This window comes from Emys orbicularis, chromosome 2, assembly GCF_028017835.1.
Source record: "Emys orbicularis isolate rEmyOrb1 chromosome 2, rEmyOrb1.hap1, whole genome shotgun sequence".
Classification (NCBI taxonomy): domain Eukaryota; kingdom Metazoa; phylum Chordata; order Testudines; family Emydidae; genus Emys; species Emys orbicularis.
Window position 1 is genome coordinate 61,585,790 of NC_088684.1, and position 26,531 is coordinate 61,612,320.

Below are 26,531 nucleotides of genomic sequence, written 5' to 3' on the forward strand. Positions count from 1 at the left end.
GAAGCAGAAATGTATAATTAGAATTTTAGCACACAATTGATTGGGAAAAGAAAGCAAAATGTTAGTAAGTGAAACAGCAATGGCCAATTGTTTACATAAATCTTTTGTCCATGTAGATCCCATAATAGTGATTCAGTAACTCTTGAATACTGGACAAATACAGGCTATAACAACAACCCCTTATCACTGTTTTTAAATAGCTACTGCTGCATTGAGGTAAAAAAAAAAAAATCACATGAAGTACTTGAGTAAAAGGAATATAAGCTTTGTCGTTTATGCTATGATGTTGGCAGAATCATTCTAGATTCTTAGTTTTTATGTTAAAAGTTCTCTTTTATCTAATACTACATTCACACAAGCTTCAAACCTAAGACTGGAAATATCAGTACCATACTGACCAGTGTAACTTATAGAAAGAGTGCAAAAAACCTCCACTTCCCTACCTTGGTATAATAAACATCCTGTACACAGTCTGTTTTCCCTTTTAAAGAAATCATTTACATTACAGCTTCTGCTTCTTTAACATTTCATTAAAAAAAACCTATACATATAGCTCACAATATTTACATACAAAACTATTCTTACAAGAGAACATAAAATGAACATGTTAAAAGTGCAGTTGTGATTAACATTCCTTCTATGATTAAAGGCACAGCTGGTTTCAATATAGATTTATTTAACCATGTGCAGTTGACAGTCCCTGCCAACCAAAGGGTAATGTGTTTTCAGAAGAAAGTTTAGCCTGGTTTGACTGCCCAGCCATAAATCTTTTCAGGGTCTCTGATGTTCCAGGTCGCAGCCAGGGGTCTGTTGCTACTGTGTCAACAGAGGTGGGCCTTCTGCCACCTTTATATGGAAACTGCTTCAAAATGTCATCAGCATCTCCCAGGGAAATATCATCACCTGTGGAGGAGGAGAAACAGGCTTATAGTTTCCTCTTTAAAATAATCCCATCACCACAATGCAACCTTCTTGTTACATTTAATGTTTATTCCTTCTACTTATTTAATGATATAAAGGATGAGAGACCTGTTATCACCCAAATACTTATCAATGACATGCCTCAAATGCAGCAAGTCTGTATAGGAACAGGCCATATCTGTATTAAATTAAAGGTTCAGTAGATATGAAGATACTGAAAGTCTTTTTTTGGTCATAATGCTCTCCAATGTCCCATGGATTTTTTGAACAGTTGCTGCCTCATAAAATGCTCACTGTCACTGGACAGAACTGGGTTGCAAATACACAAGCCCTCCTCCATACCTGATGGTTGACCTTGAGGACTGTTCTTGCTCTCGGATAGTGAGCCTGCTTTTGTGGACTGGGGTCAAACACCCCACTGAAAAGTCAGTCAATGAGTCTGATATAAAAAAGGAGCATTCCAAGGTTATAAAAAAACCAAACGTGTTGCCAAACACTATCTTCTTTTGCCTATATACACATATCTCTTTTCAGCCCGAGGGTGAATAAAATACTTCAGGCCTGATGCAGAGTGGGTTTAACTTCCCTGCATGCAGAAGATATGTCTATACGTCACCTTCCTAACTGGCTACCCCAATGTTTTATATATTTTAAACTGGTCTCACAACATTTTATTAGTTTAAATCACATGCTCCCCTCTCCCACAAAGATTTGCTCTTACAATCTGGTACAAGGAACTCATTGCTATTGGTACATGGGGGAAAAAAAAAAAAAAAAAAAAAGCATACTTCATGTAAGTATAAGGAATTACAACAGGTGGTATTAATGTGAAGAAGCTTTATTTTAATAAACTGAAATATCCCAAACTGAAAATCCACAATGTTCTAAAACAAACAAACAAACAAACAATCTACAGAGACGCTTTCTATATAGTCAGTCTTAACAGTTTATTATAACTGCTAAGTTAACTTATGGAAAATCCAGCATTCTAAAGGACATTGGCTAAAAATAATTCAAAATGTTAAAATCACCACCATCTGCTACATCAACAAGCAAGGGGGCATGAGGTCTCCTGCACTCTGCACAGAAGCAATTCACCACTGGGATTGGTGCATTGCTCACAAGATCCTGTTGTCGGCTGGGGGACTCCTACCAGGGACCTCTTCACCTCCCAAACCAACAGCAAATGCACCTAGTACTGCTTCAGGGGAGGGCTTGGTGCCCTTTTCCAGGGTGATACCCTAGTCCTCCGCTGGTTGGATCAGTTCATAGGTTTCCCCCTCTGTCACTTCTGCTATGAGTCCTGCACGAGGTCAAGTGGGAGAGAGCAACGGTCATTTCTGATAGCCCCATTCTGGCCTCGCCAGTTCTGGTTTCCCCTTCTTCTCTGCATGTCAGCGCGCTCCCCACTTTCAATGCCACCTCTCCCAGAGCTACTCACACAATAAGGTGGAACGATTCGGCATCCCTGATCCCCAGACTCTTCACCTCTGGGCTTGGATTTTGGATGGGCATCTTCATTAGAGTGGGAATGTTTGTTAGCAGTGCAGAACATCCTCTCGAGTAGCAGAAAGGAGTCCACAAAGCGATCCTATGAGACTAAATGGAAGCATTTCATCTCTTGGGTCCAGCAGAAGGGTCTTGTCCCTGAGGAAGTGGACATTCCTCTTCTAGACTTCCTCCTCTCCCTAAAGATGTCTGGCCTCGCCTCTCAACTCCGTCAAGGTCCACATGGCTGCTCTCAGTGCCTTCCACCCTCTGCTGGAGGGGCATTTTTTCTTTACTCACCCATTGACTTCCAGGTTTTGGAAGGGCCTCCTTTGAAGCTTCCCTCCTATTCAGCCCATCGCTCCCCAAGCAGACTTCAGCCTTGTCCTGAAGACGCTGACGAAGTCACCCTTTGAACCTGTGGCCTTGTGCTCCTTTCTCTCCTCTCCATGAAGGTCGCCTTCCTGGTTGGTATCACATTCGTGAGATGGCTTAGCGAACTGGGGGCCATGATGGCTGACACCCCACCCATTTAGTACATTTCATAAAGACAAAGTTTCCCTACACTTGCACCCCAAGTGTCTTCCTAAGGTTCTCTAGTTTTCATCTCAACCAACCTATACACTTAGCTTCTTTCTTTCAAAAGCCTCACACCTCAGTGGAGGAAAGGCGCCTTTACTCCCTTGACATCCGCAGGGCCCTGGCCTTCTACCTGCAGTGGATGAAACCCTTCAGGAAGTCCCCCAAACTGTCGCTGAACACATTAAGGGGCAAGTGATTTCCACTCAGAGGATTTCGAAGTAGGTGTCAGGGTGCATTATGCTCTGCTACCAGTTATCAGGGATGTCTCTGCCCTGTGGGATATGGGCCTGCTCCATGAGAGCACAAACCAACTACAGCTGTGCTTCACGACGTGCTCTTACAGACATATGTAAGGCAGTCACATGGAGCTCAGTACATACCTTCTCTTCCCATTACGCCTTTGTGCAAGACTGCTACGGATGCCTTGTTCAGTGTGGCTGTTCTCTGTTCCATGGTTCCATCATCTGGGAGAGGTGGCAGTGAAAGTGGGGAGTGCGCTGACATTCAGAGAAGGGGAAAACCAGAACTGGCGAGGCCAGAATGGGGCTATCGGAAAAGAACATCTCACTCTCCCACTTGACCTCGTGCAGGACTCATAGCAGAAGCGACAGAGGGGGAAAGGAGTAATTGAACTGATCCAACCAGCAGAGGACTAGGGTATCACCCTGGAAAAGGGCACCAAGCCCTCCCCTGAAGCAGTACTGGGTGCGTTTGCTGTTGGTTTGGGAGGCGAAGAGGTCCCTGGTAGGAGTCACCCAGCAGTTGAAAATGCTGGTGACCACAGCACCATGAAGCTCCCACTCATGGTCGGTCACAAATTTCCTGCTGAGAGAGTCCACAATCATGTTTTGAGTGCTGGGAAGGTATGCTGCCGACAACAGGATCTTGTGGGCAATGCACCAATCCCAAGCCCCCTTGCTTGTTGATGTAGCAGATGGTGGTGTTGTCTGACATGTTGAGGATGTGACAGGAATGGCTGGGAGAAACACTCTCTCTCTCTGGAAAACCATGAAGTTCCAGGATGTTGATGTGCATCAGAGCCTCTCGAGCAGTCCATGTCTCCTGAGTCATATGCTCATCCATGTGGGCCACTCCGAACAAGGCATCTGTAGCAGATGATGCGTCTGTGATAATTGTGGTGGGAGGGGAAGACAGAAGGAATGGTATCCCAATACAAACCTGACTCAGATCCATACACCAGTGGAGGGAGGAGAGGAAAGAACCTCATGGGAAACAGTGAGTAGAAAGTCCATAGAGTGTTGCGTGGGAAAGCAGACCCTATGGAGCCACAGTTGTAGGCAGCAAAAAGCGAAGGCAGTCATGTAAATGCAAGCCGCCACGTGGTCAAGAAGAGAAAAGCAGGTCCTGACTGGGACAGAAGGACTGGATAGCACCCTGTAAATTAGCTCCTGCAGGGTCTGGAACCTGTCCTCTGGAGGTAGGCATGAGCTGAGATCGTGTTGATGCGTGCCCCCAATGAATTCTAGGGATTTAGTGGGATCCAAAGTAAATTTTTCGACATTTATGCTGACCCCCAGTGAGGAGAGGAGTGTGAGCAGCATAGAGGTTGATGCTCGAGCTTCCTTTCTTGATCGGGCCACCAGCAGCCAGTCGTCAAGATAAGGGAATATAAGGACACCTTGACACCAGAGGTGGGCTGCCACTACCGAGACGACTTTAGGGAAGACTCGTGGAGCAGTGGTGAGTCTGTACTGGAAGTGACGACAAACTGCCATGAATCTCAGGAAGTATCTGTGGATAGGATGGATATCCACATGAAAGTAAGCACCCTGCATATCGAGAGCTGTAAACCACATGCCTCTTTCTAAGGAAGGAATGACAGCTGCCAGGGTGACCATACAAAAAATGTTGGCTTTCGTATAAAGCAGTTGAGACAGCAGAGGTAGAGGATCTGTCGCCACCCACCCTTCTCCTTGGGGACTAGGAAGTAGGTGGAACAGAACCTCGCTCCCTGACAGGTTGAGGGAACAGGTTCTATCGCCCCCCTTTGCACCAAGGAGTACACTTCTAGGGCAAGGATACTGTCGTGAGAGTGATCCCCGAAGTGGGGTCGGGGCGGGGATGTGGGTGAGGTAGTGTTTTGAACTCGATCACATAACCATGTCGTATAACATCCAGGACCTACTTGTCTGTTGTTATCACACTCCAAGTTGCTAAGAAGAGCGCTAGGCACCCTCCAAAGGGGGTGGTTCAGGTGCATGGTATAAAGCATGATGGTTAGCGGCTCTCAAAGTGTACTCAGAAATAACAATTCTGTGAAGATTGGTCACGAGATGCAGAAGGTTGTGACGATGATGAACCTGAGGGATGGGGTCACTGGGTCCTCTACCATTTGCAAGGAGGCTCACAGGACTGCTGTTGGAAGAATTTGGGAGTTCTGAATCGCTGAGTCGGGGGTAGTCAGTAGAACTTGCACTTGGGCACCAGTGTGTCAATCCCCAGCAATCAGAGAGTGGCTCTAGAGTCTTTGGGGGAGTGAAGGGAGTCAACAGTCTTCTTGATTGAAGAGATGAGACTCATCCAAAGGAAGGCCCTCAATGGTGATCTGGAACTCCCTCAGGAAACTGGACAAATGTATCCAGGACTCTCTTCAGATGACAATCCCCATAGCCATTGTGCGCGAAGAAGTGTCTGCTGCATCCACTGTAGCCTGCAGCATTGTCCTCGCAACCAGCTTCCCTTCCTCTAGGGTAGTCTGGAATCGGGTTTGATCCTGCTGGGGCAGTTTGTCTGTGAAATCCATTAGCTTGCTGTAGGTAAGGAAGTCATATTTCACAAACAGAGCCAACTAATTTGAAATACGAAACTGGAGACTGGCAGAGGAAAAAAACATTGCAGCCCAGAAGGTCCAGGCGTTTGCCCTCTTTATCTGCTGGGGTGGAATGCAGGTGCTGCTGACGGGCCCATTCCATCCCTGCCTGAATGATGAGGGAGTTGGGTAGTGGGTGAAAAAGAAACACACACCTTTGGAGGCATGTAGTACCTCTTCTCTGGCCCTTTGGGGGTGGGTGTGCAAGTGGCTGGAGTGTGCCGGACAGTCTGGGCCAGTTGAAGGATGGTCTCGTTGATTGGTAGGGCCACTTGGGCCAGTACCGAGGTATGCAAGATATCAACTAGTTGATGCTGCTTATCTTGCACCTCCTCCAGTGGGATGTTGAGGGCACTAGCCACCCTATGGAGCAGATCCTGGAATTGTTGATAGTCATCCAGGGGCGAGGAGGGAGTCAAGGACACCGTAGTATCCAGGGAAGACAAAGGGAAGCACTCAGGTTCCGGTGGTACCGTCAGAGTCAGACTAAAGCAACACATCTTCTAACAGCAGTTTGGAATGCCTGCTCAATGATGGCTGAAGGGGGGAGACGGGAGACTCTTCATGAGCAGAGCGGGAAGGTGCCAATGGTGGATACTGCAGCCACGATCCCCAGTACAGCCATCCCAGCAGTTCCAACGGATGCTGATATGGGCCCCACGAGTAGGGTACCAATGACCCTAGTGCTGTGTAAAGAGAAGATATTGCCATTGAGCTGGCGGGGCCTTGGAGTAGTCATACCAGCAGTACAGGAAGGGCGGATCCTGAGCGCCGTCCGAGTCCTCCGACCCTGAGAAATCAGAGGTTGGTTCAAATGCAATGCTGTCGGAATGTTGGAACAACAGGAGCCTCAGGGGACCGGGCGGGAACATGGCCCAAAGCAGGCAAGTCTAGCGTGGGGAGAAACACCCTCTGAGGAGACGACATAATACAAGGGCGTGGAGACCTCTCCTCAGAAGAGGCTCCAACTTGGACAATGCTGTGATGAGAAGGAACCGAGGGCACAGTCAGTTGACCCCACCCTTTATCACCTTGGATGTAACCATGAGACAGATCAAGAGTGCATGCATGGACCAACACACACTACTACTTTCAAAAGTTCCAGCTCCAGATGCATGGCACACGTGTATAGCCCTCGGTGGAATACAATAGGAACCATCAAAGAAGAAGAGGCAGTTATAGGAAGGGACTTTCAACTGATTACTAGCTCCTTATTCAAATTGTCTTCTCTCCTCTATTCCCACTCCAATTCTTCCATTACTCCTTGTTCCTCCCAATTCACTTGTGAGGATATTACATCTAAGTTCTAGGAAGTTCTTACCACCCTTCAGGTGTTATAGAAATAACTAGTCAATAGCTTTTCTTGTAAAGTGGATAATGAATGACAAAAGGGAGAGGGAAAGAAGGTGGGTAAGGTAATATCTTTTATTGGACCAACTTCTGTTGGTGAGAGAGAAGCTTTCAAGCTTACACAGGTCTTTGAAACTTACTCAGAGTGTCACAGCTAAATACAAGATGGAACAGATTGTTTGGCATAACTAGTTAAGACTAAGGCTGCGTGTCTATCATGGAGGGCCTCATAAAAGAATTGGTTGTAGAGGGCTATCTTGGTTTGAGTGATCATGAGCTAATTCAATTTAAACTAAGTGGAAGGATAAACAAAAATAGCTCTGCAACAAGGATCCTTGATTTCAAAAGAACGAACTTAAAAAAATTAAGAGAATTATTCAGGGAAGTGGACTGGACTGAAGATTTCAAGTATCCAAATGTGGAGGAAGGTTGGAATTACTTTCAGTCAAAGTTGCAGAAGCTATCTGAAGCCTGCATTCCAAGCAAGGAGAAAAAATTTGTAGGGAAGGGTTGCAGCACAAGCTGGATGAGCAAGCATCCTCAAACAGGTGATTAAGAGAAAGCGGAAAGCCTACAATTAATGGAAGATGGGAGGGATCAGCAAGGAAAGCTACCTCTTGGAGGTCAGAAAGTGTAGGGATAACGTGAGAACTACCAAAAGCCAAGCAGAGTTGCACCTTGCAAAGGAAATTAAAACCAATAGTAAAAGGTTCTATAGCCATATAAATAAGAAGAAAACAAGGAAAGAAGTGGGACCGCTAAGCACTGATGATGGGGTGGAGATTAAAGATTATCTAGGCATAGCCCAACACCTAAACACTTTGCCTTAGTTTTTAATGAAGTTATTGAAGAGTTTAGGGGTAGTGGCAGGGTGACTAATGGCAACAAGGATATAGAGGTAGAAATTTCCACATCTGAGGTGGAAGTCATACTCAAACAGCTTCTTTGGACTAAATTGGGGGGCCCAGATAATCTCCATTCAAGAATATTAAAGGAACTGGCACATGAAATTGCAAGTCCAATAGCAAGAATTTTTAATGAATCTGTAAACTCGAGGGTGGTACTCTATGACTGGAGAACTGCTAATATAGTTCCTATTTTTAAGAAAGGGAAAAGCGATCCGGGAAACTACAGGCCTGTTAGTTTGACCTTAATTATATGCAAGGTCTTGGAACAAATTTTGAAAGAGAAAGCAGTTACGGACATAGAGTTGAACAGTAATTGGGATAAAATACAACATGGTTTTAAAAAAGGTAGATTGTGCCAGACCAACCTGATCTCCTTTTTTGATCAAATAATGGATTTTTTAAGACAAAGGAAATGCAGTAGATCTAATCTACCTGGATTTCAGTTAGGCATCTGATACAGTTCCACATGGGAAATAATTAGTTAAATTGGAGAAGATGGGGATTAATATAAGAACTGAAAGGTGGATAAGGAACTGGTTAAAGGGGAGATTACAACAGGTCATACTGAAAGGTGAATTGTCAGGCTGGAGGGAAGTTACTAGTGGAGTTCCTCAGGAATCAGTGTTGGGACCAATTTTATTTAACATATTTATTACTGACCTTGGCACAAGTGTCCTAATATTTGTGGATGACACAAAGTTGGGAGGGGATTGGAATACCATACAAGAAGATCTGGATGAGTTTGTAAACTGAAGTAATAGAAATGGGATGAAATTTAATAGTGCAAAGTCATGCATTTAGGGACTACAGTATTTTTGCTGTAAGATGGGGATTTATCAGTTGGAAGTGACAGAGGAGAAAGACCTGGGTATATTGGTTGATCACAGGATGAGTATGAGCCATCAATATGATATGGCCATGAAAAAAAACTAATGCAGTCCTAGGATGCATCAGGCAAAGTATTTCCAGTAGAGACAGGGAAGTGTTAGTACCACTAAACAAGGCACTGGTGAGACCAGAATTGCACATGGTATTCCAAATGAGGTCTCCCATGTTTAAAAAAGATGAATCGAACTGGAACAGGTGCAGAGAAGGGCTACTAGGTGATCCGATGAATGGAAAACCTACCTTCTGAGAGGAGACTCAAAGATCTTGGCTTGTTTAGCCTAACCAAAAGAAGACAGATGGGAAATATGATTGCCCTCTATAAATACAGTAGAGGGATAAATACCAGGGAGAGAGAGAGGTTATTTAAGTTAAGCGCCAATGTGAACACAAGAACAAATGGATATAAACTGGCCATCAACAAGTTCAGGCTTGAAATTAGGCGAAGGTTTCTAACCATCAGAGGAGTGAAGTTCTGGAACTCACACAGGAAAATGATAACAGACGAAAAACACCACATCACCTGTAGGTGAACACTTTTCACAAAGCTATCATTCTATATCTGACCTATCAGTTCTCTTCCTCAAAGGAAACCTACACAACACTTTCAAAAGATGAGCCTGGGAGATTAAATTCATAACTTTGCTAGACAGTAAAAATCATGGACTGAATAGAGATACTGATTTATGGTTTATTACAATAATCTATAGCACACTAACAATCCCCCCCTCCATCTGCTCTTATTCCCTCCCCCTCCCTTCCTGTCCTCCCTATGACTGGAGGGGCCACTTCACCTTGAATGGTCCCTTGAAATATGTCTTAACTACTAATGCGAAGCAATCTGTTCCATCTTGTATTTAGCTTTAACACTCTGCATACATTTCCCAGACCTGAAGAAAATCTCTGTGAAGCTTGAAAGCTTGTCTCACTTACCAACAGAGGGTGGTCCAATGAAAGATATTACCTCACCCACCTTGTCTCTCTAATATACTAGGACCAACATGGCTACAACAACACTGCATAAAACAAAGGGGCAAGGGGAGCAGGAAAGACACCATACAATCTAACATTTATAGATTATTAGGGTTCGTTTCTCACTAAAATCCCTGAAGCAAAACAGGCTCTAAACCAAAGATTCTGTTCAATTCTTGTCATGTTTAACAAGAATCTATTAAGTCACTCACCTCTTTTAGTCTCTCTCCCTGCTTCAGGTTCACCCGGCAAGAGTAGGAAATAGGACCACCATAAGTAAGGGACAACTCCAAAGAATCATGTAGGGAAAAACAGATTTCCCCATGCCCCTAAGTGACAGTGAACAGTGTTGGGGTTTCCCCGAGACCTTTTCCACTCGGTTCCCAAAGAACTCATTTCGACTCCAGTCTTATCACTCAGGTTCCTTTATTTGGTATAGAGCAAAGCTACATTGAGTTGATCAGACTCAAGTGTACGGGGTGGGTATAGAGCATACCACACTATAAAGTTACACAGAAGCACTTTACCTTATATAACATCTTTACCAAGACTAACAACATATACATCCTTAACTATACACTGCGCATCATATGCTTCTGGATTGGCTTGGTTGCTTTGCAGGAACCAATCCCTGTACAGCATGCTCCGACCACACACTGCGCAGGCACACGTACTCTTTACCTCATCTTACATTACAGGCATATCTTGTCTGTTCTAAATGGTACCAGAGTGTTCCCCTGTATCTTAGCCAGTAAAGACATCCTGTCTCTAGCCTACTGATCCATTTATCTTCTCAGTCATGCCCACTAAGAAATGAGGCAAGTTACTTATATCCAGGCCTACAAAGAGAGAGAGAGAGAGGGGTTGTGTGCTGCAGGGCACCTCAGTAATCTGGCTACAATTAAGCCTTCCACCTTTGATCTTGAAACTCCCTCCTACTTCTGAAAGGAGGGGAGAGCACAGACCTCTGACTCATCAGGCCTAGACTTCTCAGAAAGGACCCTCTTGGTACGTCACACAGGCTCCACCTAATCCAAAGCCAGAGGAAGTGATGATGGCATCGAGTGGGAGAGGCAGCACAGGCGTTGCGCCTCTCTTTCAGAGTGGCCATCCTGTACTGAGGATCTAAGAAAATCTCAGGAGGGGAAACAAAGTTTCTCACTTAAAAAAAAATCAGGGCTCCCTGGAGGCTCCACAGATATCTGTTTCTATAGATAAATATATTTTGGGGGGAAAAAAGACCAAGTCTGGTCACTTACTCACCCTGACCATCACTTTATAAAAGTGATGGTCAAAATAATTGAGTCCAGAAACTGGTGATGAAAAAACTAACCTATTAAGAAAAAATACAGAAGTTTGGAAAAAGGATTTTGATATCTGATTACTCTATATTAAATTCCCAGGAAAAACACTCCAGCAGTAAAGCTTATACAGTTACTCATTTTTGTTAATTAATAACAAATAGCAATTGATAGCCCTTCTTTAGCAAATTTTCTTCTTGTAGCTGTTATTTCTAACTGTTACATGGAATCAAAAAGTTTTACTTTGAAGAAAACATTGTTACTACCCACCCTAGACTTGGCTGCATCTCCGGGGAAATGAAGTGATCCATTATATCTCCCTAACAAGGGAAGAACTGATGTGCTAACTGCAAAAGGAATGATAAACTTACCTTACTGTAAGTGTGGTTACCTGTTTGCTTGGAAGTGGGTAGTAGGAGTCCTACTTAAACAATGACTGCAGGACATCTCTACCAAAGTGGGCATCCAAGCTGGAAGCCTCTACCAAAAAGTTGTATCTTGAAAAGGTGTGGACCAAGCTCCACGCAGCTGCCCTACAGATTTCAGAAATAGAGACATTCTTCAAAACAGGTGGCAGAAGCTGTCTTAGCTCTCTAGTGGTATGAGCTCTAAAGTGGGCAGGTGGTTCTAACAAATACCGGTAACTCATATCCTGCTCTTACACAGTTGGAGATCCTTTTTCATAATCGCTCTGAGGAAAATACCTCACCCTTAATCCTTTCAGCAAAGGCAATAAACAGTCTAGGTGTGTTCCTGAACAATTTAATCTTGTTAAGATAGTTATTACCTCAAGTGTATGAAATTTTCCTTTCCCCAGGGTTGAGTGAGACTTGAGGAAGAAAACCAGATGATGAATACATTGGTTAATTTGGAACTCAAACAACTCCAGAACTTGGGATGAGACATGAGAGTAACCCTATCCTTATGAGACACTGTATAAGGGGTACCCATCGTGAATGTGCGAATATCCTCTACCCTCTGAGCTGATGTAATAACTACTAAAACAGCAATCTTAATGGAAAGTGATATAGGGAACAGGATACTAACGGCTCAAAACAGGGAGGGGGCCAATCAACCTTGCTAATATTATATTGAGGTCTCAAGAGGAAAGGGGCTCCTAAACAGAGGGAAAAACCTATTATGTACCCTAGGGAACCCTGTCACTATAGGGTTGGAAAATACAGAATGACCCTGTATAGGAGGATGTAGAAGTCTCGGCCGAGGTTCGGCCCTCAGCGGGGCTGTGGAGTATCCCACCACCTCGCTCTGGTCCGCCGTCAGTCCTGGTCCAGCGGTAGTGTGGGATAGCAAACACACGGTTAGGGGCTCAGGCCCTTAAGCAGGGGCTGAGCCAATAGGTCAGAAAAAGCCCCGGGCCCTCAATTAGGGTGGGGCAGCAACCACACAGTCTGGAGCTCAGGCCCTCAAGCAGGGGCTGAGTCAGTGGTTGTAGCAGCCCCAGCCCTAGGTCAGGGCGGGGCAGCAATCAAATAGTCAAGAACCCAGGCCCTTAGGCAGGGGCTGAGTCAGTGTTTGTAGCGGCCCAGGCCCTAGGTCAGGGCGCGGCAGCAATCAAATAGTCAGGAACTCAGGCCCTTAAGCAGGGGCTGAGTCTATGAGTGAGAGGTCCCAGCCTCGCTAGGCCAGGAAAAAGGGGGAGTCTGCCACCCAAGGGGTGGGTGGCAGGGGGGACGCAGGCCCTCCCACTCCACTGCGTCCCAGCCCGGGGCCCTAGCAGCAGCAGAAACTCGCTGCTGTCAGTGAGGATCCTGGCCGCAACACACTGACATAGGCTCTGGCAGTGTTGCAGCCAGACTGGGGTCGGCTGCCCCCGGGCTACTTCCACACTCCCCCTCGTAGGGTACCTGGGCCATACTAGTGTCCTCGGTGGTCTCCACGAGCATCAGTTCCTCCGGGTAGGTAGCGAAGGGTAGGTTCGGCTCCTCCTCGGGATAGCGGGAAAGGGGCAGGCTCGGCTCCTCCTCGGGATAGCGGGAAAGGGGCAGGCTCGGCCAGTCCTCCTCAGGGTAACGGGCGAGGGATAGGCTCGGCTGGCCTGGTGAGTCAGCAGGCAGGTCGCGGCCTACTGCTGTCTCCCAAGTGGGAGCTCGGCCACAGACGTCTGCTCTCTCCGCCAGCTTGTTCTCCACTGAGCTCTGCAGGCGGGCTTTTATACTTCCGGGTCGGCGCCGTGACCTCTGAGGGGCGGGCGCTGGACCCGGTGGCTCCGCCCACGTTGGTGTTAGGGGAGGTTCGGCCCTCAGCGGGGCTGTGGGGTATCCCACCGCCTCGCTACAGAGGGTAATATGCATATATTGCTGGTAGATGTACCCTTATGGAGCTGACAAACTCCAGATTGCTTAAGGGCTAGTAGATGTTGAAATGGGTGATGTCAAAGGAGAGAGCTGATTCTGAGATGCCCAAACAAAAAACTTCTCCTTAGCTTTTTTAAGTCTAGTTTAAGGCTTTCCTGCTTTGGAGTAGAATTTTGGCACAGCTTTTGGTGGATGTCACCCAGCTGGCATCCAGGCTGCCAGATGTAACAGATTGGGGTCCAGGTGCAGGATCTGACCATTGGTCTGCAAGACTATGTCAGACAGAGCAGCCACAGTGTTTGGGGCTTACGTTGAGAGGGTCACCAGATCTGAATTCCAAACTGTCTGGCCAATGCTGCAAATCTTTCAGTTTCCTCAGTAGCATGGGAATCAGGGGAAAGGCATGTATCAGTCCTGGTATCCAGGGGATGAGAAAGGCATCTGACAGGGAGCCAGGACTGGAGCCCCCTCTGGAGCAGAACACTTGACATTTCTTGTTCTGGTCTGTGGCAAGAAGCTCTACTGATGGATAACCCCACCTGAGAAAAAAGTTCTGCAACACTGCATCCTTGATCAACTCCTCATCGCTATCTGAACTGTCTACTGAAGTAAATGGCTAGAGAGTTCTGAATGACTGGCAGATGCAGGGCCAGTTGTATGATCTGCAGATGAATATACCAATTCCAAAGTCAAACAGCTTCCTGACAGAGCAGAGATGACCTGGCTCCTCTCTGTCTACTGATAAAATGCGTAACTGTGGTGTGTGTCTGTCTGCACCCGGACTGTGGACCATGGAGTAAAAGCAGAAATGTTTTATATCTCCAGATGGATGGCTCTCCACTCTAGACATTTATGTATAGGTGAGATTCCTGAAGGAAACACATACCGAGTTTAAAGATTATGTCAATGAGCTCTCCCAACCTGTTTGGAGGCATCTGTCACCAGTTTTGGTAGGTTGAGATGCAGAAAAGGGTACTGTATTGCACACATGACGAGGGTCTTTCCACCAGTTTAACAAGGAGAGGCTGCTTTAAGGGACCATGACCACCATGTTCATTTGGTGCCTCGTGACTAGATACGCTGATTTCAACCACCCTGGAATGGAGAGTAGGTGAAGTCTGGCAAACCACATTAAGTAGGTGCATGAGGCCACGTGTCCCAGAAGTCGGAGGCATGCTCTTACTGATATCTTTGGCTGAGCTTCAAGTGGTTGAAACCACTCTGGGTATCCCAAATGCTCGTAGTCAGGACTATCTTCTCATCACCACAGATGTGGCCACAATGTGTGCCACTGTATCGGATGCATCTAGAGCTGCATGTAGGGACATGCAAACTACCAGCTGCCTTTTGTTCATTATAGATTCTAACTCTTCCTTATATTCCATAGGAAACCTGCTTGTAAATTGAAACAGCTTGTCCCAGTGGAAGTAACTGTACTTTGTGAGAAGTACCTCATTATTAGCTACTCTCATTTGGAGGCTGGGTGATAAGTAGATTTTACATCCAAATAAGACCAACTTTTCAGGGTCCTTCTCACTAGTTGTTGGCTTGAGATGTCCTTGTTGTTTGGACTTCTCCTGGACAGCATCTACAACCAGAGATCCTGGCACTGGGTGAGAGCAGAAATACTCAAATCCATTAGAAGGGACTAATTCTGAGCTCAGCTAGACTGGACAGTTGCTGGGCAACTGAACAAGCACTGTACAGTGACTAGAGGTGAGGGCTCTGTATGTGAGAGTCTCTAGGTATCTGTTCTCACTGGTACATCTTGAAGTAAATTAACTACTGTATTTTAGATAACTAATTCCCACAGAGTTTTAAAGCTTCATTTGAGTAGCCTATTATGAAAATACAATCAATAAAATAAATAAATAAATAAAAAACACCATTACGCAATTTCTCCCCCATAGTCCCCAGAGATGTCTCACGTACCCTCAGGGGTATGCATATTGCAATTTCGGAATCCCTTATCTACATTATCAACTAACACCAGTTTACTCGTAACTAACAATTCAGTAACAGGACAGTGTTTATCGCTAGGAAAGCAGGTGGACACTGCAAGGATTCCATCTTGCTGCCATAGGGGGAAAGAAGGAGCCAAGGGATGGCTGGACCGTCTCCATCCTTTATGACCTGGAGTGGGGAGGGGTCACAAAGACAATGCTGGCCAAAAGAATCTGATCTCGCATGCATAAGTCTCATGGGCACCAAGAATGGAATCCACGTGGACAATCACTAAAAGACAGACAGGCTGTGCTTAGATTACACTAAATACCATTGTAAAATCCAACTTTTTAAATCTAGTAAAATACTACTAGTTAACATAAATGGATAAGAAGAAGCAAGACCCTCATTCAGAGACACGGCAGTCAAAGTAGCAAAGGAAGAAAAGGTGGAGACTGGCTCAAAAAAAAAGACCAACCAAGTTATATATAATTAATAGCAACTTTGTTCACACAATATTAAGTGAAACCATGAGGGGTGTGATTGAACAAGAAAAGAAGTTGGGTAGACAGACAGGAGAGGATTGAATATGGTGAAGATGTATTTGAATTGTATGGCGTAAGGAGGGTTTGGAAAGAGTTTAGCTGCAAAGAAGACAGAAATGAATAGAAGGCAGAGTAAAAGCACAAAGAAAGTCAAGCATGCTGGGTTTTTCACCACTGTTGCTCTATTGGATGAAAATTACAGTGAGCCAGTGATGACAAGAACAACTCTGGTTGTAAGAGTACCATTTGCTACAAAATCAAATACATACAGTTTGTAAAGCATTTTGTGATGCCTTCTGAATAATGGCTGTCAAATAAAAAAAAATACTGGTTTTAAAACTGCTTAGACAGGATGTTGATTAGTTTATACTCGAAGATGGGATTTGAGACTTATGCCAAAGAGTATTTTCAGCGCAACTGAGTATGTCCCAACATACTGACTGGGGGACAAATCAGTACATGTAATTAAAACCAGACACTTTCAGAACAAAAAGGAAATGCTTCTCCATAAAGTCAGCCTGTGGAATTCTTTGTGACAGCAGCTCCGAGTTCAATACTGCAATTTGAGAATTTTATCACCAACATAATCTGTAGCTACTTGTGCCAAGACTGGAGTAATGAAACATTATGCTTCATAGCATGCGCTGAGCTCCACAGGAGGTAAAAAAGAATACAGCTTCCATATTCATGGATCAATTGGCCAGCTGCATTATGGGTTTTATTGAAGAGTTTTAGTTCTTTTCACAGACGCATCAGATATTAGGTTGTATACCACTATCCTAGTCACAACACACGTCTTGAGTTGGTATCACATATCCTTTCATTTTCCTTATTATATCCCTGACCTCTCAAAACTTGCAACAAACTTCAATTCAAACCTTTTTTATCAACTGATTTTCCAGCAAACCAATGATGTAGAGTATTAAATTATGTCAAAATAATCTAATTTGACTGTTTTAGCCAATTTCTTCTTGTTTAGTCTACAAGTAGTTTGTCTGTTAATATCTGTTTCTTTACCTTTAACATCCAACAAAGTCATACCTAGGTTAACAGATTTCTTCTGCAACTCATTCAATCTTCGCAATCGTTCTTCATTCCTGGCTTTCAGCAGATCAACATTGAGACTGGAGCTTGAGTGCAAAGAGAAGCTGTCAGGCTGTGGTGGTGGTGACTTGCTAAAAGGGACATCATCCTGCAGATTTAGAAAACATGGGAAGATTGCAGTAAATATGACACTCCTGCTGAAGGGCCACTAGGTATACAACCCATTTATATTATGTATATACACATAATCTACAGCCATATAATATGTCACCTATTGAAATAAGAAACACAGTAATTGTCATCTAGTCTACTGTATTCTCTCTGACTGTGGCCAATACCAATGTTTCAGAGTAAGATGCAAGAAACTCCACAATAGGCAAATCTCCTTCCAATTCCTAATAGTTAGAAATTAATTTGCCCTGAAAATATCTCTTCCAAGCATTAGCTACTGTAACTGTAGATATAAATGTCTAATTCCTTTTTGAATCTTGCTAAGTTTTTGGTCTCAATGACATCCTGTGGTAATGAGTTCCACAGTTTAACTACATATCATGTAAAAAAGAAAAAAGAAAAAAAAGGATTTCCTTTCATCAAATTTCAGTTGTCACCTTTTGATTTCATTGATTTTTATAACACAAAAAAAAAGGAACAGAGAGAACAGAAGCTCCCAATCTATCTTCTCTATCCTGTACTAATCATTATTTTATATACTTTTATCATGTCCCCTCTTATTAGTCTCCTTTGTAAAGTAAACTACCCCAATCTTCTCAATCTCTCTATACAACAGTTTTTCCATACCACTACTCATATTAGTCTCTCTTCTCAGAAACCCCTGAGGTTTCTTCATCAAATGCAGAAGAGAGGTGCAGGGGTGGGGAGAGAAACATTTCATACATACAGTAAATTCCATTGCTTTCTTCTTTATTCGTCTCCTCTCCCTTGCAGATGGTGGTGGCTGTGAAGATAAATTAACTTCTTCGAAAGCTGGAAAGGTTTCCCCATTAGTGCCTGGAAAAGGGAAAGTGAACAAATCCCTCAAGAAAATCAAATCACCACTGTGATAAGTCTGATTACATTTAGTTGTTAAACAAGCAGTGCTAATATAGCACACACAACTTGACACAGATACACTAAACAAAGAAATACCTTTCATTAGGACATCCCATGGGGAACCACTAAGCTTAGTGATACTGCATAACAATGACTTGTATGTAATGGGTATGTGTGATGCTTCTCAGAGTACCCAGCAAGGTGCCTCGCTACCAGCTGCCCTTAGCATGAGGAAGCCTTGCTGTACCTGTCAGAGGTAAGCTCCCCCATTCTGCTGGCCACGGGCAACACAAGCACTCCCTTCCAGGCTTAAGCAGGCCCTCCGCTCTCTCTACAGGTCAGTGATAGGCACACTCCAACCCTCGAGCTCTCCAAGTATCCTCCTGGAGCAATGAGTTGCTTCCAAAGGAACAATACACACCTGCTTACCAGTTTCCCTTCAGATCACCGCTCCATTTAACCCACAACACTTACATTTACATTGAAATCAAGCAAATGTTTATTTAACAAAGACTAGACATTAAAATAATAGCAAGTGGAAATACTGGAAACAAATGGTTACACATAAAATAAAATCATAACATGCCTTCTAGGGCCTAGACTTAATTAACAACATGCTGTCTTGTCTAATGAAGTTTAGCTCACCTAAAGTCTTAGCAGTGTTTTCCAGCCAGGTTGGCTGTGATCCTCCTTTTGCAAGACAGAACACACTGACAGTTCCTCTCCTCAGTGAAGGATTCTGGGTGTACCTCAGTACCCACAAGTTATACCCCAAAAATCCATGGTCTTTAATCAAACACGATGCCCCCTGCTGTGTTTGTTTTTTCCTGCAGATCTTCTCTTATGTGAATTCACAATCTCCTCATTAGCATCAGGCTCAGTAATGTAAAAAGTCTTAAACTGTAAGCCACAAAATACACTTTGACTAACCAGAGAGATAAGCATCTACTACCCCCTGCCTAAACAGAACCTGTTTAAATCATCTTCTGGTGCCCTGTCTTAACTCACATACCTGAAGAACACAGTTTTCAATAGAGACAGTGTGACAAAGTTCCTCCTCTACCTTGGTGGGTCCTGCGCTTATTGGCGGATTTGCTCGCCTCACAGATTCACCATGTGGGTCGGGTAACAGCTCAGAGAACCTTCCCCTCTGGTAGAAGCCACAGTCCAGGTCAATTCCTCCTGTGTCTAATCAGGAGTTGGGAGGTTTGGGGGGAACCCGGGCCCACCCTCTACTCCGGGTTCCAGCCCAGGGCCCTGTGGACTGCAGCTGTCTAGAGTGCCTCCTGGTACAGCTGCATGACAGCTAAACTCCCTGGGCTTCCCCAGGGCCTCCTCCCAACACCTTCTTTATCCTCACCACAGGACCTTTCTCCTGGTGTTTGATAATGCTTGTGCTCCTCAGTCTTCCAGCAATGTGTCTTCTCACTCTCAGCTCCTTGTGCCTCTTGCTCCCAGCTCCTCGCATGCACACCACAAACTGAAGTGAGGTCCTTTTTAAACTCAGGTGCCCTGATTAGCTAGCCTGTCCTAATTGATTCTAGCAGTTTCTTAATTGGCTCCAGGTGTCTTAATTATCCTGCCTGTCTTAACTGGTTCTAGCAGGTTCCTGATTACACTAGTGCAGCCCCTGCTCTGGTCACTCAGGGAACAGAAAACTACTCATCCAGTGACCAGTATATTTGCCCTCTACCAGACTCCTGTACCCCACTGGTTCTGGGTCTGTCACAACAGATAACTATTTAAATATCATCCATACAGACATCTTGCAATGATTAAGATGACCAATGTGTTACTGGCTGTTAGTAGAGACTTCACATAGTGAGCCAGAGGATGTTATTATGCAGACATCAGACCCAGGGGATCCCTGTAAACCCCTGTACACCTCTTATGCCCTCTGCCAGTTGGCGCTTTTGGTATTTCTGTTTATAAGGGAGATCTATGGGTGATTGTGTTCCTTAACAACATTCTGTAATCAGGCTTCTTGATCATATCTGAATTATTAGCCTGATTACATAATAATATGTTAAGTCCCACTTACGTTAACAAGCCCCCCAAAACTATTCTAACAGGATCAAGTTACAAATGTGTATCCTCTGACTAGTATAGATGTACCCTCAAGTGGTGTTTATGTCCTTCATGTCTTTCTCATGATGGTCCTGTCTTCCTTTAACAACAGTTTTCAATCCCTCCTTTGCTGTGAAACACACAAAGTGTATGAAACTTGTCTCCACTGCCTGGTTTGCGCCTTTTATGCCCAACAACATAAGTTTGGTATCTGGTGTAGGCCTTGCTAGAGCGCTACGCATGGCTAACAGTACGAACCAAAGGCGGTGAACCAAAATAGGCCTTGTCAGAACTGTAACATCTAAGTATCACCTAACCAAGTAAGCACATTCCTGACCAGACAGGATGGTACAAGAACACAGACTCCTCATAAAGATAAGGATGAAAATGTTTTGTTCAAACTATAGGGTACAAGGTGGTAACAACATCTGGAATGTAATATGCAACTGGTTTGTAACGGTCAAGGTGTCTCTCCCCCCCCCCACTCTGAACTTTAGGGTACAGATGTGGGGACCTGCATGAATAACCCCTAAGCTTATTTTTACCAGCTTAGGCAAAACAGTCGCTGCCACCACCAAATGTTTTAAAAAAACGTTTGAGGGAGAGCCATTTGGAAACTCTGCCTTCCCCCAAATATTTCCCCAGTCCTTATCCCCCCTTTCCTGGCAGGATTTGACTAATTTCCCTCCCCCAAGTCTCTATACCCTTTTTCCTGGGTAGACTCAAGAAAATTCCCCCCACCAATTCCTGGTGAGCCCAGATCCAAAATCCTTGGATCTTAAAACAAGGAAAAATCAATTAGGTTATTAAAAGAAGACTTTTAATTAAAGAAAAAGGGTGAAAGGAATACCTCTGTGAGATTAGAAAGCAAGATGATCTCACAGACAACAGATTCAAAACACAGAGGATTTCCCTCTGGGCAAAACCTTGAAGTTACACAAAAACCTAATTTGATTCTCCATTTTGCAAAAAGAAATCACAAATAGAAATAAAAGTAATTTAATACATTCCTTCTCTAATTACTCACTACCCTGTTAGGAGTGGGATGGTTCCTTCTCCCCATCTGGCAAAAGCACCCACAGAACTGACAAAAGGACTGTGTTCCCCCCTCCCAACTTTGAAAGTATCTTGTTCCCTTATTGGTCCTTCTGGTCAGGTGTTAGCTAGGTATTGTGAACTTCTTAACCCTTTACAGGTAAAAGAGGAATTAACCCTTAACTGTCTGTTTATGACAGTAACAATGTATAAAAGGAGAAGTCATAGGAGGGGCATCTTTGTCCTGGCCTAGGAGATGACACTACGTCAAGGGAGACACTACCTTGTTGCAGGCATAACTGAAGTTCTCACAACCTTTTTTAGCATTTTGTAACATAGTTTCAAACAACATGGAAAGAAGAATTGGAACAAATAAGTTATGAATGTTTTGCATTACTTTTTGATTTCATAATACTTAGCCAGCTAACTTAAGTCTTAAATAAAAGCCACAAGAGCTCTGTGTAAGATTGATGTTTGTCTCTTTCACCAACAAAAGTTAGTCCAATAGAAGATATTACCTCATACACCTTGTCTCTCTACCTAAAAATATCATTTAAAAGTCAACCTTAAAAACACCAGTATTCTTGGTGACTATACATAACAATACCATTGTTCTTAGTTTCTGAACTATTTCCACAGTATATTGATAAAATCACATGCTTAACAGAAGAACCGAGAATAGAAGCATTTATTTCACCTCTGCTACTTATCACAACCTGTTACTTTAAACATCTTTGGCTCTGAAAGAGGAGGTTACTAACCTGCATGGTCCTTATCTGTATTCCACAGTGAGATTATGCATGCACACCATACGCCTGGAGCCAGAGAAATGGAAAGTAGTGTCCTTTGGTCTGTGCGTGCGCCCTGGCTCACCTTGTGCCTCTGAGCAAGGTGATAAAGGGTGGGGCAGATCGACTGCCTCTCCAGTTCCTTGTCCACCGGGAATCAGAGAAGATCCGAAGCAGAGGGGAAGGAGGGCAGTTAGTGTAATACAGATAGGGACCACACATTTCGAAGAACCTTCAGTTACAGGTAAGCAACCTCCTTTTCTTCTTCGAGTGATGGTCCCTATTGTATTGCACTATGGGTGATTGACAAGCAGTACCTAAGTCGGAGGAGGGTACAAGGATATGGACGATAGGGTTGAGCAGAGAACCGCTGTCCTGAAGGAGGCATCAGCAGCAGAGTCATGTCTCAGGGCATAATGCCTCGCAAACGTGTGAATAGAACATATCCAGATATATGTTGGGAGAGTAACACAGCGGGGCACAGACTATCCAATAAGTTCTTGGACTGCATTGCAGACAACTTTTTATTTCAGAAGGTTGAAAAAGCTACTGGGGGGAAGCTGTTCTAGATTTGATTTTAACAAATAGGGAGGAACGCGTTGAGAATTTGAAAGTAGAAGGCAGCTTGGGTGAAAGTGATCATGAAATCAGAGTTCACAATTCTAAGGAAGGGTAGAAGGGAGTACAGCAAAATAGAGACAATGGATTTCAGGAAGGCGGATTTTGGTAAGCTCAGAGAGCTGATAGGTAAGGTCCCATTGGAATCAAGACTGAGGAGAGTTGGCAGTTTTTCAAAGGGACACTATTAAAGGGCCCAAAAGCAAGCTATTCCGCTGGGTAGGAAAGATAGAAAATGTGGCAAAAGACCACCTTGGCTTAACCACGAGATCTTGCATGATCTAAAAAATAAAAAGAGGTCATATAAAAAATGGAAACTAGGACAAAATTACAAAGGATGAATATAGGCAAACAACAACACAGGAATGCAGTGGTAAGATTAGAAAGGCAAAGGCACAAAATGAGCTCAAACTAGCTACAGGGATAAAGGGAAACAAGACGACTTTTTATCAATACATTAGAAGCAAGAGGAAGACCAAGGACAGGGTAGGCCCACTGCTCAGGAGGAGGGAGAAACAGTAACAGGAAACTTGGAAATGGCAGAGATGCTTAATGACTTCTTTGTTTCAGTCTTCACTGAGAAGTCTGAAGGAATGCCTAACATAGTGAATGCTAATGGGAAGGGGGTAGGTTTAGAAGATAAAATAAAAAAAGAACAAGTTAAAAATCACTTAGAAAAGTTAGATGCCTGCAAGTCACCAGGGCCTGATGAAATGCATCCTAGAATACTCAAGGAGCTAATAGAGGAGGTATCTGAGCCTCCAGCTATTATTTTTGGAAAATCATGGGAGATCGGAGAGATTCCAGAAGACTGGAAAAGGGCAAATATAGTGCCCATCTATAAAAAGGGAAATAAAAACAACCCAGGAAACTACAGACCAGTTAATTTAACTTCTGTGCCAGGGAAGATAATGGAGCAAGTAATTAAGGAAATCATCTGCAAACACTTGGAAGGTGGTAAGGTGATAGGGAATAGCCAGCATGGATTTGTAAAGAACAAATCGTGTCAAACCAATCTGATAGCTTTCTTTGATAGGATAATGAGTCTTGTGGATAAGGGAGAAGCGGTGGATGTGGTATACCTAGACTTTAGTAAGGCATTTGATATGGTCTCGCATGATATTCTTATCAATAAACTAGGCAAATATAACTTGGATGGGGCTACTATAAGGTGGGTGCATAACTGGCTAGATAACCGTACTCAGAGAGTAGTTATTAATGGTTCCCAATCCTGATGGAAAGGCATAACAAGTGGGGTTCCGCAGGGGTCTGTTTTGGGACCAGCTCTGTTCAATATCTTCATTAACGACTTAGATATTGGCATAGAAAGTACGCTTATTAAGTTTGCGGATGATACCAAACTGGGAGGGATTGAAACTGCTTTAGAGGATAGGGTTATAATTCAAAATGATCTGGGCAAATTGGAGAAATAGTCTGAGGTAAACAGGATGAAGTTTAATAAAGACAAATGCAAAGTGCTCCACTTAGGAAGGAACAATCAGTTTCACACATACAGAATGGGAAGAGACTGTCTAGGAAGGAGTACAACAGAAAGGGATCTAGGGGTTATAGTGGACCACATGCTAAATATAAGTCAACAGTGTGATGCTGTTGCAAAAAAAGCAAACATGATTCTGGGATGCATTAACAGGTGTGTTGTGAGCAAGACACGAGAAGTCATTCTTCTGCTCTACTCTGCGCTGGTTAGGCCTCAACTGGAGTAGTGTGTCCAGTTCTGGGCACCGCATTTCAAGAAAGATGTGGAGAAATTGGAGAGGGTCCAGAGAAGAGCAACATGATTGATTAAAGGTCTAGAGAACATGACCTATGAAGGAAGGCTGAAAGAATTTGGTTTGTTTAGTTTGGAAAAGAGAAGACAGAGGGGACATGATAGCAGTTTTCAGGTATCTAAAAGGGTGTCATAAGGAGGAGGGAGACAACTTGTTCATCTTAGCCTCTAAGGATAGAACAAGAAGCAATGGGCTTAAGCTGCAGCAAGGGAGGTTTAGGTTGGACATTAGGAAAAAGTTCCTAACTGTCAGGGTGGTTAAACACTGGAATAAATTGCCTAGGGAGGTTGTAAAATCTCCATCTCTGGAGATATTTAAGAGTAGGTTAGATAAATGTCTATCAGGAATGGTCTAGACAGTATTTGGTCCTGCCATGAGGGCAGGGGACTGGACTCGATGACCTCTCGAGGTCCCTTCCAGTCCTAGAATCTATGAACTCCACATGGCCACTATGCAGATGTCCAGGAGGGGTACATCTTGAAGAGAAGCCTTTGGTTGAGGGAGGTTTGAGAGCTGATAGAAGAGTAGAATGCATCCAGTCACCCATGTAGAGATTCTCCTGGTGGAGAATAGCCTTCTGATGCTCTCTGCTATGGCGACAATCAGTCTCCAAGATTTCCTGATTGGTATTGTTCTGTACAGGTAAAAGGCCAAGGCTTGTTAAACACCAAGGGAATGGAGTCTTTGTTCTTCTGAGGAAGCATGCAGTTTTGGGAAGAACACAAGTGAGTTAATGTATTGGTTAAGATGAAATTCCAAAATTACTTTGGAGATAAATTTGGGATATGATGCAAAGAAACTTTATCTTTACAGAATACAGTTTATGGAGAGTCTGCCATCATTGCTCCCAGTTCACCAACCCTTCTTGCTGGTGTAATAGCTACGAGAAAGGTGAACTTTATGGACAGGAGGGACATGGAGCAAGTAGCTAAAGGATCAAAGGGGGGGGGGTCTTGTTAGCACTGAGAGAACGAGATTCAGGTCCTATTGGGGTGGATTCTTCTGAGTAGGCAGGAAAGTCTTTCCAGAATTCATAGTTTAGTAGGTATGTGAAAATAGAGTAGCCTCGAGCAGGTGAATGGTATGCACTAATCGCTGCTAAGTGGACTGATAAGGAGCTGATGGATAGACCCGAGGTCTTCGAAGATAGGATATAGTCTGAGATGAGAGGAATATCTGTAATCTCTGGTAGGACGCCTCTTTGTTGTGTCCAAGATGAGAAGCATTTCCATTTAGATAGGTAACATTTCCTAGCTGAGTCTTTTCTGCTATTAGAGAGGATGTCTCATGCAGATGAGGAACATGAATGTTCTAGGGATCCCGCCCACCCAAATATCACGCCCTGAGGTGGAGTGGTCATGGATTGGGGTGTTTGATCTTGCCATTGCATTGGGTCAGGAACCCAGGGAATATTGGGAGGATAACAGATGGGCAAAATGATATACACAGGAGGTTGGGGAACCAGAACTGTCTGGGCCAGAAGGGGGCCTTGCTATGTTTTGTCAGATCTTGTGTAGAATTTGTGGCAGGATCAGCATCGGAGAAAGGCACAGTTGAACTGGTCTGACCAGGTAAGAAGCAGCGCATCGCTCTGGCAGCGGTGACCGGGGGCTCCTCTGGAGCAATACGTGGTGCATTTGCTGTTTGTTTGAGAAGTGAATAGATCTCTGGTTGGGGTGTGCAGCGCCATGTTGTGACGTTTCCATTCGTGGGTGAGTGCAAGTGTCTGCTGAAGTCTGTGAGCATATTCTGCTTCCCCAGAAGGCAGGCTGCTGATACGGTGATGTGATTGCTGATACACCGCTTCCTGAGGCTTACCACTTCTGCACACAGGGAGGCAGATCTTCCTCTCTCTTGCTTGTTGACGCAGAAGACAGGCATTTGTTCTCCAATATTATAAGGACATGGTAAGTGCAGATGAATGGGAGAAAAGACTTGCATGCCCTCCATACTAGTTCTGACCTTTGCTTGTTGTACAGTGGTTTTGGGATGTGCACAAATGGGGATTATAACAAAACCACAAAATTCACTCTCACTAGTCATCTGCCTAGATATCACATATTGATTAATATTTGAAACTATATCACCACAACTAAAA

General features: G+C 44.1%; 1 protein-coding gene across 1 annotated transcript in view; it reads right to left on the reverse strand.

Moving 5' to 3' along the window:
- Positions 1-676: 676 nt before the first annotated feature.
- Positions 677-26,531, reverse strand: part of CSPP1 (centrosome and spindle pole associated protein 1) — a 153,052-nt gene continuing 127,197 nt past the window's right edge. Inside the window, exons 29-31 of the mRNA XM_065398133.1 lie at positions 17,984-18,093; positions 17,083-17,233; positions 677-903 (exon numbers count right to left, since the gene is read on the reverse strand). Of these exons, the coding sequence (XP_065254205.1) occupies positions 677-903; positions 17,083-17,233; positions 17,984-18,093 (488 nt within the window). The remainder of the gene's footprint in view (positions 904-17,082; positions 17,234-17,983; positions 18,094-26,531) is intronic.